Source organism: Chelonus insularis, unplaced genomic scaffold (assembly GCF_013357705.1).
Source record: "Chelonus insularis isolate UGA/USDA-ARS -01 unplaced genomic scaffold, ASM1335770v1 contig_58_pilon, whole genome shotgun sequence".
Lineage (NCBI taxonomy): Eukaryota > Metazoa > Arthropoda > Insecta > Hymenoptera > Braconidae > Chelonus > Chelonus insularis.
In genome coordinates this window covers 88,707-105,793 of record NW_023276656.1, presented here as the reverse complement: position 1 = coordinate 105,793, position 17,087 = coordinate 88,707, and the positions used below count along the sequence as shown (strand labels likewise).

General features: G+C 43.5%; 2 protein-coding genes across 5 annotated transcripts in view; one reads left to right on the top strand and one right to left on the bottom strand.

The window, feature by feature from the left end:
* The window catches only part of LOC118070414 (E3 ubiquitin-protein ligase cblA-like), an 89,985-nt gene that overhangs the window by 666 nt on the left and 72,232 nt on the right, over window positions 1-17,087 (bottom strand). The window contains exons 1-3 of one of the 4 annotated variants that reach the window (XM_035089000.1): window positions 6,967-7,848; window positions 2,638-3,132; window positions 70-638 (exon numbers count right to left, since the gene is read on the bottom strand). In XM_035089000.1, the coding sequence (XP_034944891.1) occupies window positions 70-94 (25 nt within the window). In that variant the 5' untranslated portion in view covers window positions 95-638; window positions 2,638-3,132; window positions 6,967-7,848. Of the gene's footprint in view, window positions 1-69; window positions 639-2,092; window positions 2,231-2,637; window positions 3,133-6,966; window positions 7,849-17,087 lie in introns of those variants that run through there. The other 3 variants (XM_035089002.1, XM_035089001.1, XM_035089003.1) reach the window with 3 other exon arrangements.
* Window positions 8,280-12,662, top strand: LOC118070430 (uncharacterized transmembrane protein DDB_G0289901-like). Its single transcript, XM_035089029.1, has 7 exons — window positions 8,280-8,528; window positions 10,079-10,584; window positions 10,705-10,804; window positions 11,584-11,650; window positions 11,747-11,770; window positions 12,328-12,471; window positions 12,586-12,662. The coding sequence occupies exons 1-7, from the start codon at window positions 8,280-8,282 to the stop codon at window positions 12,660-12,662; spliced, it is 1,167 nt and encodes a 388-aa protein (XP_034944920.1).

The following is a 17,087-nucleotide window of genomic DNA, read 5'->3' as shown; positions in this document are numbered from 1 at the left end:
CATAAAAAATATATCAATTTAAAAATTCTATTCTATATGGCAAAAAAAAATATATAATAAAAATTATACCTTTTTCAACTCTCTCCCAATTCATTAAGCATGTGTTTTAGTATCTCTTGTTCAAATTCGAAATTTTAGTGATTTGTTCCTCTTTTTTTTTGTAATAATTCTTCTAGCTTTTTTATGGTTCTCTCATATATTTTTTTGCATCAGTGATTTCCTGCTTGAGTGTATCATAATCAGTTTTCCTATTTGTTATTTCTTCCTTCAACTCCAGACATTTAAAGCAATTATCTTCAGACTGCAAACAAAATCTTTGTTACAAAATTGAAATTTATTCTTTGAAAAACGAATGTATTTTATATATTTCTGAAATAAGTTTTAAATAATTTATTAGTAGAGTGTCATCAACAAAATTATCATTTTCTCCTTCGTCATGGTCAAGTTCCATTTTCTTCTTTTTTTAAGGTTTTGAAGACGCTTTTCGATGTTATCGTTCATTTCATTACTATCCTTCCGGTTTATGAGTACAGTTGAATCACTCTCCGGTTCGCTTGCTTCTGTTGCAGTTTCCAAATGTTTCGGTGGTATTATTGAGATGCGTTTTTTTAATTGTAACTCCAGCTGTTGTTGTGTATCTGGAAACATGGAATAGTATAAATCTATATTAAAAATATCGTTTTTGCATTATCATAAAAATTATGTACAGTTCCTGACTACAATAGATAATTTATCCTGAGTCGAGAAAAAATTTGCGTCAAATAGATTAAGAAAGATCAGATTGTTGGAAAAAGTTAAATTTACTATTATTGATGATAATAATAGTTGTGTTATAAGTAATTCGATTCTGCTTATAATTACACTTGTGTTAAAGTAACAATCTATAAATATAAAATTGAATAATACTTGCATCGATGAAAGTATCTATCATTATGATGACATTTATCTTATTGGATTTATTATAATTTATTCAATTATAGATTACTTCATTGCTCTTAGTTATTGAGTTAATATAATATTTATCTGAATTGAGATCCAATCCATTTTCGTTTATTGGGCGCTGTTATTACTTATATTTTATGTAATTTTTTTTTGATTGCAGAAAAAATTAATAAAAACACGGCAAAAAAAGGAAATTTAATGAAATTATAAGAATGATTAAGGGAAATGATCTTGATGAAAACGAATCGACAAGACAGACATTAGAGCCTCAGGTTGGTTAGTGAAATTATTTGATTTTCAGTCATTTTACAGTTATTTAAAATTATTGTTTTTTTCATAGATGGTTAAAACGAAGTCTATAGTAAAAACCGTTTTTCATCGGATGGAAGTATAGAGAAATATCCGTCAAAAATACACCCAAATTTGAAGTTTATCAATATATATAGAAAACACTCATGAAGAAATAAACGAAAACTCCATGAATTTATCAGACAAAGAGTGCAATTTCTGGAAGTTTAGTTCGAATATTTGTTCAAAAAATTTACAATTACCATCTCTTAAAGTCAAATATTCTGATCAAATGGACATTTCAAAAAATAGGAAATCAAACTATTTATCTCTTACAAATAGCTACTTCCAGAGTGAAGACACTCAGCAAACTAAAAATAATCAACCGGAGACTTTAAATTATACAATACCTCGTATAGAGAAAGACGACATCGAGTTTACAGGCAAGATAATAGGTGAGGGTGTATTTGGATGGGTGGAGTTAGCTATCTGGCTTGATATGGAAGTAGCGGTGAAGAGTATGAAATCATCTCATTATGAGAAATACTTGCTACGAGAAATTAATATAATGAATAGAATTCATTATCCAAATATAATTTGAATCATGGCCGTATCCTTCACTGACATATACACTTATATTGTCATAGAATATTTTGAGAGTGTAAATTTACACACTTGCATTTTCAAACCCGAAGTAAGACAAGATTATCAAATTAATGAGTCTCAAAACTTCGGATAATCATTCATATATGTAAAACTATCACTTATCTTCATTAATTGAGTCCAACAGTAATACATGAAGATCTCAAACTTAAAAATATCTTTATTAATGAACATAATTTAATAAAAATATGTGACTTACGATTGAGTAAAATGAATGATATGCCTTCTGTATTAAACAATCGGAAATAATTTTCGTGGAACACTGTTATATATGGCACCGGAAATCTTGATCAAAAAACAACCTAGTACAATTTATTCCGACAAATGATAAAAAAAATAGAGAAAACGAAAAAAAAACCGGACTTGTTAGAATTAACTATTGTAGTGCAAGATATTTTAAGCGATTTCTTTGATCATAATCCTAAAAAAAGCTAAAAGCAAATAATTTATTTAAAAAATTTCAAAATTTACATACTAATTGATGTTGATTTTTACTTGAAAATAATATCATGAGTTAAAAAGATATTATAAAGTTTTAGAATTATTGAAGTTTAATATTTTCATAACCATACTACAATCTAATAAAATATATATAGATACGAATTAGTAATAAGGGTTGTTTTCTGTTTATTTTTTTTAGTGACTAAAAAAGGTTTTATGTAATAAGAATGCATTTCTGAGAATCGAAAAAAAATGGTTCGTTACGCTCCCAATTTGTTATTATTCATTCTATGTTATCCACACCTGGGGGTTTTCGGAGCATCTAGGCACAGGTTGCAGGTCTGAAATCTTCACAGAACATCTGTAACCTGCGGATCAAACGAATAAAGACTTTATTTTCAATTTTTCTTGCGGTTTTTTTTTCTTTTTATCTTTTTCACTTTACTTTCAGGTATTCAATAATCAATGCAATATAATTGGTGCTTCCCGTCACCCCATAAACAACTGGGGCCGCCGAACAAAGTGGATAAAACTGATACTACGAACTTGCTACTTGTTTTCAGTCAATTGAGGTTCGACTCGTAGTGGTATGTTGCAAGGCCTTGAGCTAGATGCGTATATCCTGGGGCATTTTTTGAAGGTTCGAGAATATCACGTCCCAAGTAACACAATCACTAAAAGTAGAGCCACTCCCAGAGTTATGCCCTATAAGGTGAGGTACTTAAAATGTCCCTCTCAGGGCAGGAAAACAAGGACTCGTTACATAACAGCAATATAAAATGGAAATAACAGTGTTTACTGGGATATTAATAATATTGAAAATTGAGTAAATAATGGAAATAATTTCGTATTTTAAGTACTTCTAGCACATAGGAGCAGATTTTATAGAGAATAATCTTTTATAACAATCTTTTCTATTATAATTTCGGTATCCAATTAATACAATGCTAAGAAGAAGAGGAAAGGAATAGATTACGGAATGTTAGAAAAGCTCGAACCTATTCAATAACACAAAATCCTATTGAGGTTTTATTAATAATTAAAAAAATTTTTAAATCGTATTTCTCTATTGAGATCCGTTCATCTCCGATTGGATGTTGAAGTACTCAATCCTATTGAATAATATAAAATCCTATAGAGGCTTAATCGATAATTAAAAAAATTTCTAATTCGTATTATTCTATTCAATGACTTAGTTTTCTATTCAAGTATTTAATTTTATTTCCTATAGAAATTCTTTGTTTCCTATAGAATTGCTAACTACTTTTTAGAATCATCATAACCCTATTCAGTTATGTGAATAGAAGCGTTAATAATCTTACAGGTTTTACAATCGCTTTTTTTCTACCTATTCAGACTTGTGTTATCCTATTAGCCATTTTGCGAGTGGCAGAAATTTCCCAATTTTTCCTATTCAAATTTTGAAAAAGACCATATTATTTATTCTTTTCAATAGGAATGGTTAAACAGGGTATTTACTGGATAAATTACAAATGTTTTTTGTTAATTAATACTATAAATTTGACTGTTAATTTTGAAGATAACTTTCATATGAGCCACATTGTAAACGTGAAATGCATGATTATGTTTTCGAATTATTGATCACGTTCTTCGTAAGTATTTGCAGTACAGAAGATTGGAAAATTAAATGATAAAGTTGAAATTACTTTCTCTCTCTCTCACTCTCATTTACGAAAATGTATGAAACTGTATTTCTAAATATGATTTCTTCATCGAAATGCCCGATGACTGAGCTTTTTTTGGCTTGTAACTTGTTCGTGACAATCTTAAGAACATTATATTTCAATATTTATTTTATTCGAAGACTTTGGCCGAGTGCTACAACTACCTTAATATCAATAAGCGTTAGATTTTAAATTTCACAGTAGAATTTGTCTGATAGCATCAAAAAAAAGTGGCTGATGATTTTATGAATACTCTGATAACTTGACTCTGATATTCGAAACATTTTCGTGAATGAGAGTGAGATGAATATATCTCAATAGGGAAATACCAGTTAGGAATTTTTTTAATTATTAATAAAACCTCAATAGGATTTTGTGTTATTGAATAGGTTCGAGCTTTTCTAACATTCAGTAATCGATTCCTTTTCTTTTCTTCTCAGTATTGTATTAATTGGATACCGAAATTCTAATAGAAAATATCGGGATAAAAGATTTGGTGAATAAAATCAAAACACCTTTTGATATAAATCAGATTTATTGTATAAACGAAAAGAGACTTTTATAAATCATTGATTAATTTTTAGTAATTGGATTGTTAAATTTCCAAGCAAATTAGATACCATCTTGGTCAACTTATTATCTGATACATCCGAAAAATACGTAGTATCGATAACATTTGTAATGAGAGTCTATAAATCAAAACAGGAATATTTATCGCGAGATTGCAGCTAGATAGCCAATACGAAATCAATAAGAATGTAAAAAAGATAATACATTTAGGTTTAAATTTGAAGTTAAAATTGCTGATAGAAAATATTGTCACAAGAAAACACCAACAAAGAAACCTCGCGAGGTAGTCATCGTTGATTTAGCTGAGGTTTCTATATAATAATCTACATCGAAAATAATGAAGCACGTTTTTTTTCGGCGTAAAAACGATTCGAAGAAGTAAACATCACCCCTCTAAGTTAATACCCTATAAAAGTGATTTTTAATTTTACATATTACTAATCAAAATTTTCCAAAACGACCTTATACGTTAAAAACAACATAAAAAATAGGTCTGAGCACACTTTGTGCTAACACGACGAACTTCCCATTAGTAATTGTTTATAACAAATTCATATTGTCATAAACAATGCGTAATTGTTAAGAGTCATATCTCATCATTAATCATATTTTTTTGTTGAAGGCGTCCAAATCCATGTGATATACGCATCAGTTAATCGACAAATACAATTTTCAGTTGTTTATCACAAATTCATATTGTTATAAACAATGCGTAATTGTTAAGAGTCATATTTGGTTGTGAACGATAATGTTTAGTCAATATCCATTTAATTTTCAAATGAAATTGTTATTGTTTGGCTTAAAAGTATTTTAAATAGCCAATCTTTTCATTTTTTATTATTTATTTTGTTATAAAAAAAGAACGGCTCGATCGAATTTGTTTAAATTTCAATTTGTTCTTGAGATATCGCAAAAGAAAAAATGCTGACGTCCATACATACATACATCCATACATACATACATTCATCCATACATACGTACACACACATCATTCTAAAAATATGTCAGTATGCTCGCAAATATCTTGAAACGTGAAGATTTAATAAAAATTCAAATTTCACCCATCAACCCAATTACAATAACTTCCTAATGGGAAGTTAAAGATGATGAAAAATACCTTTATTTATATATTCATAAAACTTGCGATTGTACGTTTTTCTTTAAATAAAAATAACAAAAAATTTATATCTCAAAAACTATCATTTATCTTTTAATACAACTTATTTCAATCGAACGAGTACAAAAAATTACGAGATACGTGTCTACACAATTTTTAAAATAACATTAACGACAGTAAACAAAATCACAATTTCAAAATTTTCAATTGTTATTGACACATTAATCACCGAATCAAATACGTCGTAATTAGAGACTAAATAGTTTACGATTAGTCAAAATATTTTTTTTTGTTATCGTCATGTGGGCAAACATCGATATAATTCTCGTTAGAGTCACCAATAAACTGTTTTTAAGGGAAAATATTTCTGTAATTGTAATATACGGAGTATTCAATGCTGGTATTTTGAACAAATGTGACATATTTTAATCATTGTAAAAACTGTAACATTATTTTTTCGTATTCATCTTCAATACTGTAGTGAATGGATATTTCTGCATCTCGTATTCATTTTGATTTTGGTTAATAGCCATTATTTTATATCGTGTGCTCGAAATAGAAATATTATTCTCTTTTATTTTTGAAATTGTGTAACACTCAATAGTTGGAAATAAAGGTTAACCCCCTTAATGTTATTCGGTTACTTTTAACAACATTTCAAACTATGAATATCAGTGCTCTGCAGTGGTCTGGGTGCGACCCGAAAGGTCCACATGACCAACTACCCAGTGGAAAAAATGAAAAAACACCTGAATAGAATCCGTTTCTATTCTTTATAGCAAATGGGATTGTTATGAACAAAATAAGTGTGTTTTTATTCATTTGATATGGTTAGTTACTTCATTTCAGTAAAAGAAAAAATTGTGCGTTAGAAGAATTCAAATATACCTCATAGATCCTTTTTTTTCATTATTTATAACAAAGTTCATTGTTATAAACGGAAAAAGTATGTTTTTATTTATGTCATACGGTCGGTAACATTTTTTTAATTAAAGAAAAAATTATGCGTTAAAAGTACTCATATACATAGCATAGATCCCTATTTTTATTGTTTATAACAATTTAAAACTTTTTATTTAAATATTACTATGATCAACAATCATTTGTCATTAACAATGTTCAATTATTATGAACACGATTCCATATTATCAATAATCAAGTTGCGCAATTACGTGTCGAATGCAGTTGGTTCCACGTCGATATCATTTTTTGTTCTCTAGATAATCAAGGCGAAAAGTAACTTCAAACGCACATACGTACATACACACACAGACGTCGACTGGAAAACTGTCGTATTCGACTCTAGGGACCTTGAAACGTGGAGACATGTCAAAATTCGGAATTCGCAAAATCGGACCCATTAGTATAACTCCTACTTCTAAATTTATCTACTTGCACCAAGATTTTCTTTATTGTTACTGTGAAATTCATAAACTATCTGCAGTATTGTTGAATCATTTTTGATAAACTTTAGGAATTCCTATATTTTATTCATGTTGTTTACAGGAAAAATGCTGATGACATTATTTGTCATGCGAAGTAAAACGAAACTACTGTTATTCTATAAATGCACACAAACTCTAAGAAAAAATCTTAAGATTTCTACCAGTCTCTATTTCGACAATAATACAAAGTCATTATATAATTTAGTATCAGGTATTATTTGAAAAATTAGAACTATTAACTCATTTTTGAATTAATTATCCACAGCTTGGCCCAATTTTAGAGCTAAATATCGAAAGCAACCACGATCAATTCCGTCCATCTTTGCATCGAAGAATTAGGCGAAGTCGTGGAAAATTTACCAAAAAAAAGTTCATAGTTCTAATTATAAAGAAAACTTAGGAACTAACAATTCAATTACTACCGATAGTGAACGAATCGCAAAATAAGAACGATTGTACAACTTGTTCTTGGATTTTATGTGCAATTGTAGAATGACGGCAGTTTCATTTTACTTCACATGATCAATAGTAAAATCATCGTTTTTCCGGCAGACAACACGAATACAACATAGGAATTCCCATAATTGACAAAAGAGAAACACCAACATAACGTTCTTACGATCACGATTCCACACAACAAAAAAAAACAATTCCAATATTGGGTAAAATATACTAAAAATTACAGCAAAAACAAAGTAATAGGGAAAAAAAGATAAAAAAAAAAATATCTAAAAACTTGTTTGATGTAAATGATCCAACAGAAAATAATAACAAATAAAAAATTTAGATCACAGGAAAAAAACAACGTAAAAAGTAGACCAAAATATACAACAACAAACAAAAAAAAAAAGAACAGAAATGAAAGATGTGTACAAGAGTGTGGAAAGCAACTAAACAAACAAGAGGATACTCTGTGCGACAGCAGTGATATTGGACAAGACATAATAACGAAAAAAGATTCAGAACACAAAATATACAATTCGACAAAATAAAATAAATAACAACATGGAAGAAACAGAATAACAAAAAACAACCCAAAGAAATGTAAACAACAGATAAAAATGAACACTGAATCAGCGGTATATAAAAACGACGAATGCAAAGTAATAACGGTACAGCAGCTCAATCATGGTAATAAGAAAGAGCGCTGCGATAGCCGGGTATTTGGCAATAATTATCGTAAGTGTAGCAAGCAAAAATATACAACATGTACTGACACAACCAGCCCTTGACAAGTATGAAGTAGATCTTATAATTGAAACCGAAAATGGAAAAGGACCGACGAAGGAAATTAAAATAGATCTAGGAACAATAGCAGACATCGAACTCAACACAGATAAAATTGTTACAATCCGAGAAAGCGCTGGAGAATGGGAGGTAATTGAAGAAAAAATCGACGAATCGGTATCACGTAGTGGTGCATCATCTGGATCACAAAGCGCTGCTGACTCTGCCTCACGCAGTGCTGCTGCCTCAGCTTCACGTAGTGGCGCTGCCTCAGCTTCACGCAGTGGTGCATCATCTGGATCATGGAGTGGTGCTGACTCTGCCTCACGCAGTGCTGCTGCCTCAGCTTCACGTAGTGGCGCTGCCTCAGCTTCACGCAGTGGTGCTGACTCTGCCTCACGCAGTGCTGCTGCCTCAGCTTCACGTAGTGGCGCTGCCTCAGCTTCACGCAGTGGTGCATCATCTGGATCACGCAGTGCTGCTGCCTCAGCTTCACACAGTGCTGCTGCCTCGGCTTCACGTAGTGGTGCATCATCTGGATCACAGAGCGCTGCTGCCTCAGCTTCACGTAGTGGTGCATCATCTGGATCACAAAGTAGTGCTGACTCTGCCTCACGCAGTGCTGCTGCCTCAGCTTCACGTAGTGGTGCATCATCTGGATCACAAAGCGCTGCTGACTCTGCTTCACGCAGTGGTGCATCATCTGGATCACGCAGTGGTGCATCATCTGGATCATGGAGTGGTGCCGACTCTGCGTCACGCAGTGGTGCATCATCTGGATCATGGAGTGGTGCTGACTCTGCCTCACGCAGTGCTGCTGCCTCAGCGTCACGCAGTGGTGCATCATCTGGATCATGGAGTGGTGCTGACTCTGCCTCACGCAGTGCCGCTGCCTCAGCTTCACGTAGTGGCGCTGCCTCAGCTTCACGCAGTGGTGCATCATCTGGATCACAAAGCGCTGCTGACTCTGCCTCACGCAGTGCTGCTGCCTCAGCTTCACGTAGTGGTGCATCATCTGGATCACGAAGCGCTGCTGCCTCAGCTTCACGTAGTGGTGCTGCCTCAGCTTCACGCAGTGGTGCATCATCTGGATCACAAAGCGCTGCTGACTCTGCCTCACGCAGTGCTGCTGCCTCAGCTTCACGTAGTGGTGCATCATCTGGATCACGAAGCGCTGCTGACTCTGCCTCACGCAGTGCTGCTGCCTCAGCTTCACGTAGTGGCGCTGCCTCAGCTTCACGCAGTGGTGCATCATCTGGATCACGCAGTGCTGCTGCCTCAGCTTCACACAGTGCTGCTGCCTCGGCTTCACGTAGTGGTGCATCATCTGGATCACAGAGCGCTGCTGCCTCAGCTTCACGTAGTGGTGCATCATCTGGATCACAAAGCGCTGCTGACTCTGCCTCACGCAGTGCTGCTGCCTCAGCTTCACGCAGTGGTGCATCATCTGGATCACAAAGCGCTGCTGACTCTGCCTCACGTAGTGGTGCTGCCTCAGCTTCACGCAGTGGTGCATCATCTGGATCATGGAGTGGTGCTGACTCTGCCTCACGCAGTGCTGCTGACTCTGCCTCACGTAGTGGTGCTGCCTCAGCTTCTCGTAGTGGTGCATCATCTGGATCACGAAGCGCTGCTGACTCTGCCTCACGCAGTGCTGCTGCCTCAGCTTCACGTAGTGGTGCATCATCTGGATCACGAAGCGCTGCTGCTCAGCTTCACGTAGTGGTGCTGCCTCAGCTTCACGCAGTGGTGCATCATCTGGATCATGGAGTGGTGCTGACTCTGCCTCACGCAGTGCTGCTGCCTCAGCTTCACGTAGTGGTGCATCATCTGGATCACGAAGCGCTGCTGCCTCAGCTTCACGTAGTGGTGCTGCCTCAGCTTCACGCAGTGGTGCATCATCTGGATCATGGAGTGGTGCTGACTCTGCCTCACGCAGTGCTGCTGCCTCAGCTTCACGTAGTGGTGCATCATCTGGATCACGAAGCGCTGCTGCCTCAGCTTCACGCAGTGCTGCTGCCTCAGCTTCACGCAGTGGTGCATCATCTGGATCATGGAGTGGTGCTGACTCTGCTTCACGTAGTGGTGCGTCATCTGGATCACAAAGCGCTGCTGACTCTGCTTCACGTAGTGGTGCGTCATCTGGATCACGAAGCGCTGCTGACTCTGCCTCACGCAGTGCTGCTGCCTCAGCTTCACGTAGTGGTGCGTCATCTGGATCACAAAGCGCTGCTGACTCTGCTTCACGCAGTGCTGCTGCCTCAGCTTCACGCAGTGGTGCATCATCTGGATCATGGAGTGGTGCTGACTCTGCCTCACGCAGTGCTGCTGCCTCAGCTTCACGTAGTGGTGCATCATCTGGATCACAGAGCGCTGCTGACTCTGCCTCACGCAGTGCTGCTGCCTCAGCTTCACGCAGTGGTGCATCATCTGGATCACAAAGCGCTGCTGCCTCAGCTTCACGCAGTGCTGCTGCCTCAGCTTCACGCAGTGGTGCGTCATCTGGATCACAAAGCGCTGCTGACTCTGCTCACGCAGTGCTGCTGCCTCAGCTTCACGAGTGCTGCTGCCTCAGCTTCACGAGTGGTGCATCATCTGGATCATGGAGCGTGCTGACTCTGCCTCACGCAGTGCTGCTGCCTCAGCTTCACGTAGTGGTGCATCATCTGGATCACGAAGCGCTGCTGACTCTGCCTCACGTAGTGGTGCTGCCTCAGCTTCACGCAGTGGTGCATCATCTGGATCATGGAGTGGTGCTGACTCTGCCTCACGCAGTGCTGCTGACTGCCTAGTGGTGCTGCCTCAGCTTCACGTAGTGGTGCATCATCTGGATCACGAAGCGCTGCTGACTCTGCCTCACGCAGTGCTGCTGCCTCAGCTTCACGTAGTGGTGCATCATCTGGATCACGAAGCGCTGCTGCCTCAGCTTCACGTAGTGGTGCTGCCTCAGCTTCACGCAGTGGTGCATCATCTGGATCAGAGTGGTGCTGACTCTGCCTCACGCAGTGCTGCTGCCTCAGCTTCACGTAGTGGTGCATCATCTGGATCACGAAGCGCTGCTGCCTCAGCTTCACGCAGTGCTGCTGCCTCAGCTTCACGCAGTGGTGCATCATCTGGATCATGGAGTGGTGCTGACTCTGCTTCACGTAGTGGTGCGTCATCTGGATCACAAAGCGCTGCTGACTCTGCTTCACGTAGTGGTGCGTCATCTGGATCACGAAGCGCTGCTGACTCTGCCTCACGCAGTGCTGCTGCCTCAGCTTCACGTAGTGGTGCGTCATCTGGATCACAAAGCGCTGCTGACTCTGCTTCACGCAGTGCTGCTGCCTCAGCTTCACGCAGTGCTGCTGCCTCAGCTTCACGCAGTGGTGCATCATCTGGATCATGGAGTGGTGCTGATCTGTCACGAGGTGCTGCTCTCACGCAGTGCTGCTGCCTCAGCTTCACGTAGTGGTGCATCATCTGGATCACAGAGCGCTGCTGACTCTGCCTCACGCAGTGCTGCTGCCTCAGCTTCACGAGTGGGCATCTGGATCCAAAGCGCTGCTGCTCAGAGTGTGCTGCCTCAGCTTCACGCAGTGGTGCATCATCTGGATCATGGAGCGCTGCTGACTCTGCTCACGCAGTGGGCTCATCTGGATCACAAAGCGCTGCTGCTCAGCTTCACGTAGTGGTGCTGCCTCGCTTCACGCAGTGGTGCATCATCTGGATCACAAAGCGCTGCTGACTCTGCCTCACGCAGTGCTGCTGCCTCAGCTTCACGCAGTGCTGCTGCCTCAGCTTCACGCAGTGGTGCATCATCTGGATCATGGAGTGGTGCTGACTCTGCCTCACGCAGTGCTGCTGCCTCAGCTTCACGTAGTGGTGCATCATCTGGATCACGAAGCGCTGCTGCCTCAGCTTCACGCAGTGCTGCTGCCTGCTCAGCAGTGGTGCACTCGTCAGTGTGGTGCGTCATCTGGATCACAAAGCGCTGCTGACTCTGCTTCACGCAGTGCTGCTGCCTCAGCTTCACGTAGTGGTGCATCATCTGGATCACAGAGCGCTGCTGACTCTGCCTCACGCAGTGCTGCTGCCTCAGCTTCACGTAGTGGTGCTCATCTGGATCACGAAAGCGTGCTGACTCTGCTCACGCAGTGCTGCTGCCTCGCTCACGCAGTGGTGCATCATCTGGATCACAAGCGCTGCTGACTCGCTTCACGTAGTGGTGCTGCCTCAGCTTCACGCAGTGGTGCATCATCTGGATCACGAGTGGTGCTGATCTGCCTCACGCAGTGCTGCTGACTGCTTCACGTAGTGGTGCATCATCTGGATCACAAAGCGCTGCTGACTCTGCTTCACGCAGTGCTGCTGCCTCAGCTTCACGCAGTGGTGCATCATCTGGATCATGGAGTGGTGCTGACTCTGCCTCACGCAGTGCTGCTGCCTCAGCTTCACGTAGTGGTGCTGCCTCAGCTTCACGCAGTGGTGCATCATCTGGATCACGAGTGGTGCTGACTCTGCCTCACGCAGTGGTGCATCATCTGGATCACAAAGCGCTGCTGCCTCAGCTTCACGTAGTGGTGCTGCCTCGGCTTCACGTAGTGGTGCATCATCTGGATCACAGAGCGCTGCTGACTCTGCCTCACGCAGTGCTGCTGCCTCAGCTTCACGCAGTGGTGCATCATCTGGATCAGGAGTGGTGCTGACTCTGCCTCACGCAGTGCTGCTGCCTCAGCTTCACGTAGTGGTGCATCATCTGGATCACGAGCGCTGCTGCTCAGCTTCACGCAGTGCTGCTGCCTCAGCTTCACGCAGTGGTGCATCATCTGGATCATGGAGTGTGCTGACTCTGCTTCACGTAGTGGTGCGTCATCTGGATCACAAAGCGCTGCTGACTCTGCTTCACGCAGTGCTGCTGCCTCAGCTTCACGTAGTGGTGCGTCATCTGGATCACGAAGCGCTGCTGACTCTGCTTCACGCAGTGCTGCTGCCTCAGCTTCACGTAGTGGTGCTGTCACTCAGCGTGGGCTCACTGGATCATGGAGTGGTGCTGACTCTGCCTCACGCAGTGGTGCATCATCTGGATCAAAGCGCTGCTGCTCTGCCTCACGCAGTGCTGCTGCCTCAGCTTCACGTAGTGGTGCATCATCTGGATCACGAGCTGCTGCTGCCTCAGCTTCACGCAGTGGTGCATCATCTGGATCACAAAGCGCTGCTGACTCTGCTTCACGCAGTGGTGCTGCCTCGCTCACGAGTGGTGCGTCATCTGATCACAAAGCGCTGCTGACTCTGCTTCACGCAGTGCTGCTGCCTCAGCTTCACGTAGTGGTGCATCATCTGGATCACAAAGCGCTGCTGCCTCAGCTCACGTAGGTGCTGCCTCGGCTTCACGTAGTGGTGCTGCCTCAGCTTCACGCAGTGGTGCATCATCTGGATCATGGAGTGGTGCTGACTCTGCCTCACGCAGTGGTGCATCATCTGGATCACAAAGCGCTGCTGCCTCACGAGTGTGCTGCCTCGCTTCACGTAGTGGTGCATCATCTGGATCACAGAGCGCTGCTGACTCTGCTCACGCAGTGCTGCTGCCTCAGCTTCACGTAGTGGTGCATCATCTGGATCACAAAGCGCTGCTGCCTCGCTCACGAGTGTGCTGCCTCGCTTCACGTAGTGGTGCTGCCTCAGCTTCACGCAGTGGTGCACATCGGATCATGGAGTGGTGCTGACTGCCCACGCTGTGCATCTCTGTCACAGGCTGCTGCCTCAGCTTCACGTAGGGTGCATCATCTGGATCACAGAGCGCTGCTGACTCTGCCTCACGCAGTGCTGCTGCCTCAGCTTCACGTAGTGGTGCATCATCTGGATCACAAAGCGCTGCTGCCTCAGCTTCACGTAGTGGTGCTGCCTCGGCTTCACGTAGTGGTGCTGCCTCAGCTTCACGCAGTGGTGCATCATCTGGATCATGGAGTGGTGCTGACTCTGCCTCACGCAGTGGTGCATCATCTGGATCACAAAGCGCTGCTGCCTCAGCTTCACGTAGTGGTGCTGCCTCGGCTTCACGTAGTGGTGCATCATCTGGATCACAGAGCGCTGCTGACTCTGCCTCACGCAGTGCTGCTGCCTCAGCTTCACGTAGTGGTGCATCATCTGGATCACAAAGCGCTGCTGCCTCAGCTTCACGTAGTGGTGCTGCCTCGGCTTCACGTAGTGGTGCTGCCTCAGCTTCACGCAGTGGTGCATCATCTGGATCATGGAGTGGTGCTGACTCTGCCTCACGCAGTGGTGCATCATCTGGATCACAAAGCGCTGCTGCCTCAGCTTCACGTAGTGGTGCTGCCTCGGCTTCACGTAGTGGTGCATCATCTGGATCACAGAGCGCTGCTGACTCTGCCTCACGCAGTGCTGCTGCCTCAGCTTCACGTAGTGGTGCATCATCTGGATCACAAAGCGCTGCTGCCTCAGCTTCACGTAGTGGTGCTGCCTCGGCTTCACGTAGTGGTGCTGCCTCAGCTTCACGCAGTGGTGCATCATCTGGATCATGGAGTGGTGCTGACTCTGCCTCACGCAGTGGTGCATCATCTGGATCACAAAGCGCTGCTGACTCTGCTTCACGCAGTGCTGCTGCCTCAGCTTCACGTAGTGGTGCGTCATCTGGATCACAAAGCGCTGCTGACTCTGCTTCACGCAGTGCTGCTGCCTCAGCTTCACGCAGTGGTGCATCATCTGGATCACAAAGCGCTGCTGACTCTGCTTCACGCAGTGCTGCTGCCTCTGCCTCACGCAGTGGTGCATCATCTGGATCCCAAAGCGCTGCTGACTCTGCCTCACGCAGTGCTGCTGCCTCAGCTTCACGCAGTGGTGCATCATCTGGATCACAAAGCGCTGCTGACTCTGCTTCACGCAGTGCTGCTGCCTCAGCTTCACGCAGTGGTGCATCATCTGGATCACAAAGCGCTGCTGACTCTGCTCACGCAGTGCTGCTGCCTCAGCTTCACGTAGTGGTGCGTCATCTGGATCCCAAAGCGCTGCTGACTCTGCCTCACGCAGTGCTGCTGCCTCAGCTTCACGCAGTGGTGCTGCCTCAGCTTCACGCAGTGGTGCATCATCTGGATCACGAAAGCGTGCTGACTCTGCTTCACGCAGTGCTGCTGCCTCAGCTTCACGTAGTGGTGCTCATCTGGTCAGCGCTGCTGCTCGCTCACGCAGTGCTGCTGCCTCAGCTTCACGCAGTGGTGCTGCCTCAGCTTCACGCAGTGGTGCATCATCTGGATCACAAAGCGCTGCTGACTCTGCTTCACGCAGTGCTGCTGCCTCAGCTTCACGTAGTGGTGCATCATCTGGATCACAAAGCGCTGCTGACTCTGCTCACGCAGTGCTGCTGCCTCAGCTTCACGCAGTGGTGCTGCCTCAGCTTCACGCAGTGGTGCATCATCTGGATCATGGAGTGGTGCTGACTCTGCATCACGCAGTGCTGCTGACTCTGCCTCACGCAGTGCTGCTGCCTCAGCTTCACGCAGTGGTGCTGCCTCTGCTTCACGCAGCTGCTGCTGCATCATCTGGATCATGCAGTGGTGCTGCCTCAGCTTCACGCAGTGGTGCATCATCTGGATCATGGAGTGGTGCTGACTCTGCTTCACGCAGTGCTGCTGCCTCAGCTTCACGTAGTGGTGCATCATCTGGATCACAAAGCGCTGCTGACTCTGCTTCACGCAGTGCTGCTGCCTCAGCTTCACGTAGTGGTGCTGCCTCAGCTTCACGCAGTGGTGCATCATCTGGATCACGAGTGGTGCTGACTCCGCCTCACGCAGTGCTGCTGACTCTGCTCACGCAGTGCTGCTGCCTCAGCTTCACGTAGTGGTGCATCATCTGGATCACAAAGCGCTGCTGACTCTGCTTCACGCAGTGCTGCTGCCTCAGCTTCACGCAGTGGTGCTGCCTCAGCTTCACGCAGTGGTGCATCATCTGGATCATGGAGTGGTGCTGACTCTGCTTCACGCAGTGCTGCTGCCTCAGCTTCACGTAGTGGTGCATCATCTGGATCACAAAGCGCTGCTGACTCTGCTTCACGCAGTGCTGCTGCCTCAGCTTCACGTAGTGGTGCTGCCTCAGCTTCACGCAGTGGTGCATCATCTGGATCATGGAGTGGTGCTGACTCCGCCTCACGCAGTGCTGCTGACTCTGCCTCACGCAGTGCTGCTGCCTCAGCTTCACGTAGTGGTGCATCATCTGGATCACAAAGCGCTGCTGACTCTGCTTCACGCAGTGCTGCTGCCTCAGCTTCACGCAGTGGTGCATCATCTGGATCACAAAGCGCTGCTGACTCTGCTTCACGCAGTGCTGCTGCCTCAGCTTCACGCAGTGGTGCATCATCTGGATCACAAAGCGCTGCTGACTCTGCCTCACGCAGTGCTGCTGCCTCAGCTTCACGAGTGGTGCGTCATCTGGATCACAAAGCGCTGCTGACTCTGCTTCACGCAGTGCTGCTGCCTCAGCTTCACGCAGTGGTGCATCATCTGGATCATGGAGTGGTGCTGACTCTGCTTCACGCAGTGCTGCTGCCTCAGCTTCACGTAGTGGTGCTGCCTCAGCTTCACGCAGTGCTGCTGCCTCTGCCTCACGCAGTGGTGCATCATCTGGATCACAAAGCGCTGCTGACTCTGCTTCACGCAGTGCTGCTGCCTCAGCTTCACGCAGTGGTGCATCATCTGGATCACAAAGCGCTGCTGACTC

What these genes read in the sequence shown, in the direction of transcription:
- LOC118070430 (XM_035089029.1), top strand. Translation starts at nt 8,280, where the DNA reads ATGGTAATAAGAAAGAGCGCTGCGATAGCCGGGTATTTGGCAATAATT. An exon ending in CAGCTTCACGCAGTGGTGCA is followed by an intron (nt 10,805 to 11,583) that starts TCATCTGGATCA and finishes CGTAGTGGTGCG; the next exon opens with TCATCTGGATCACGAAGCGC. An exon ending in TGCCTCAGCTTCACGTAGTG is followed by an intron (nt 11,651 to 11,746) that starts GTGCGTCATCTG and finishes CTTCACGCAGTG; the next exon opens with GTGCATCATCTGGATCATGG.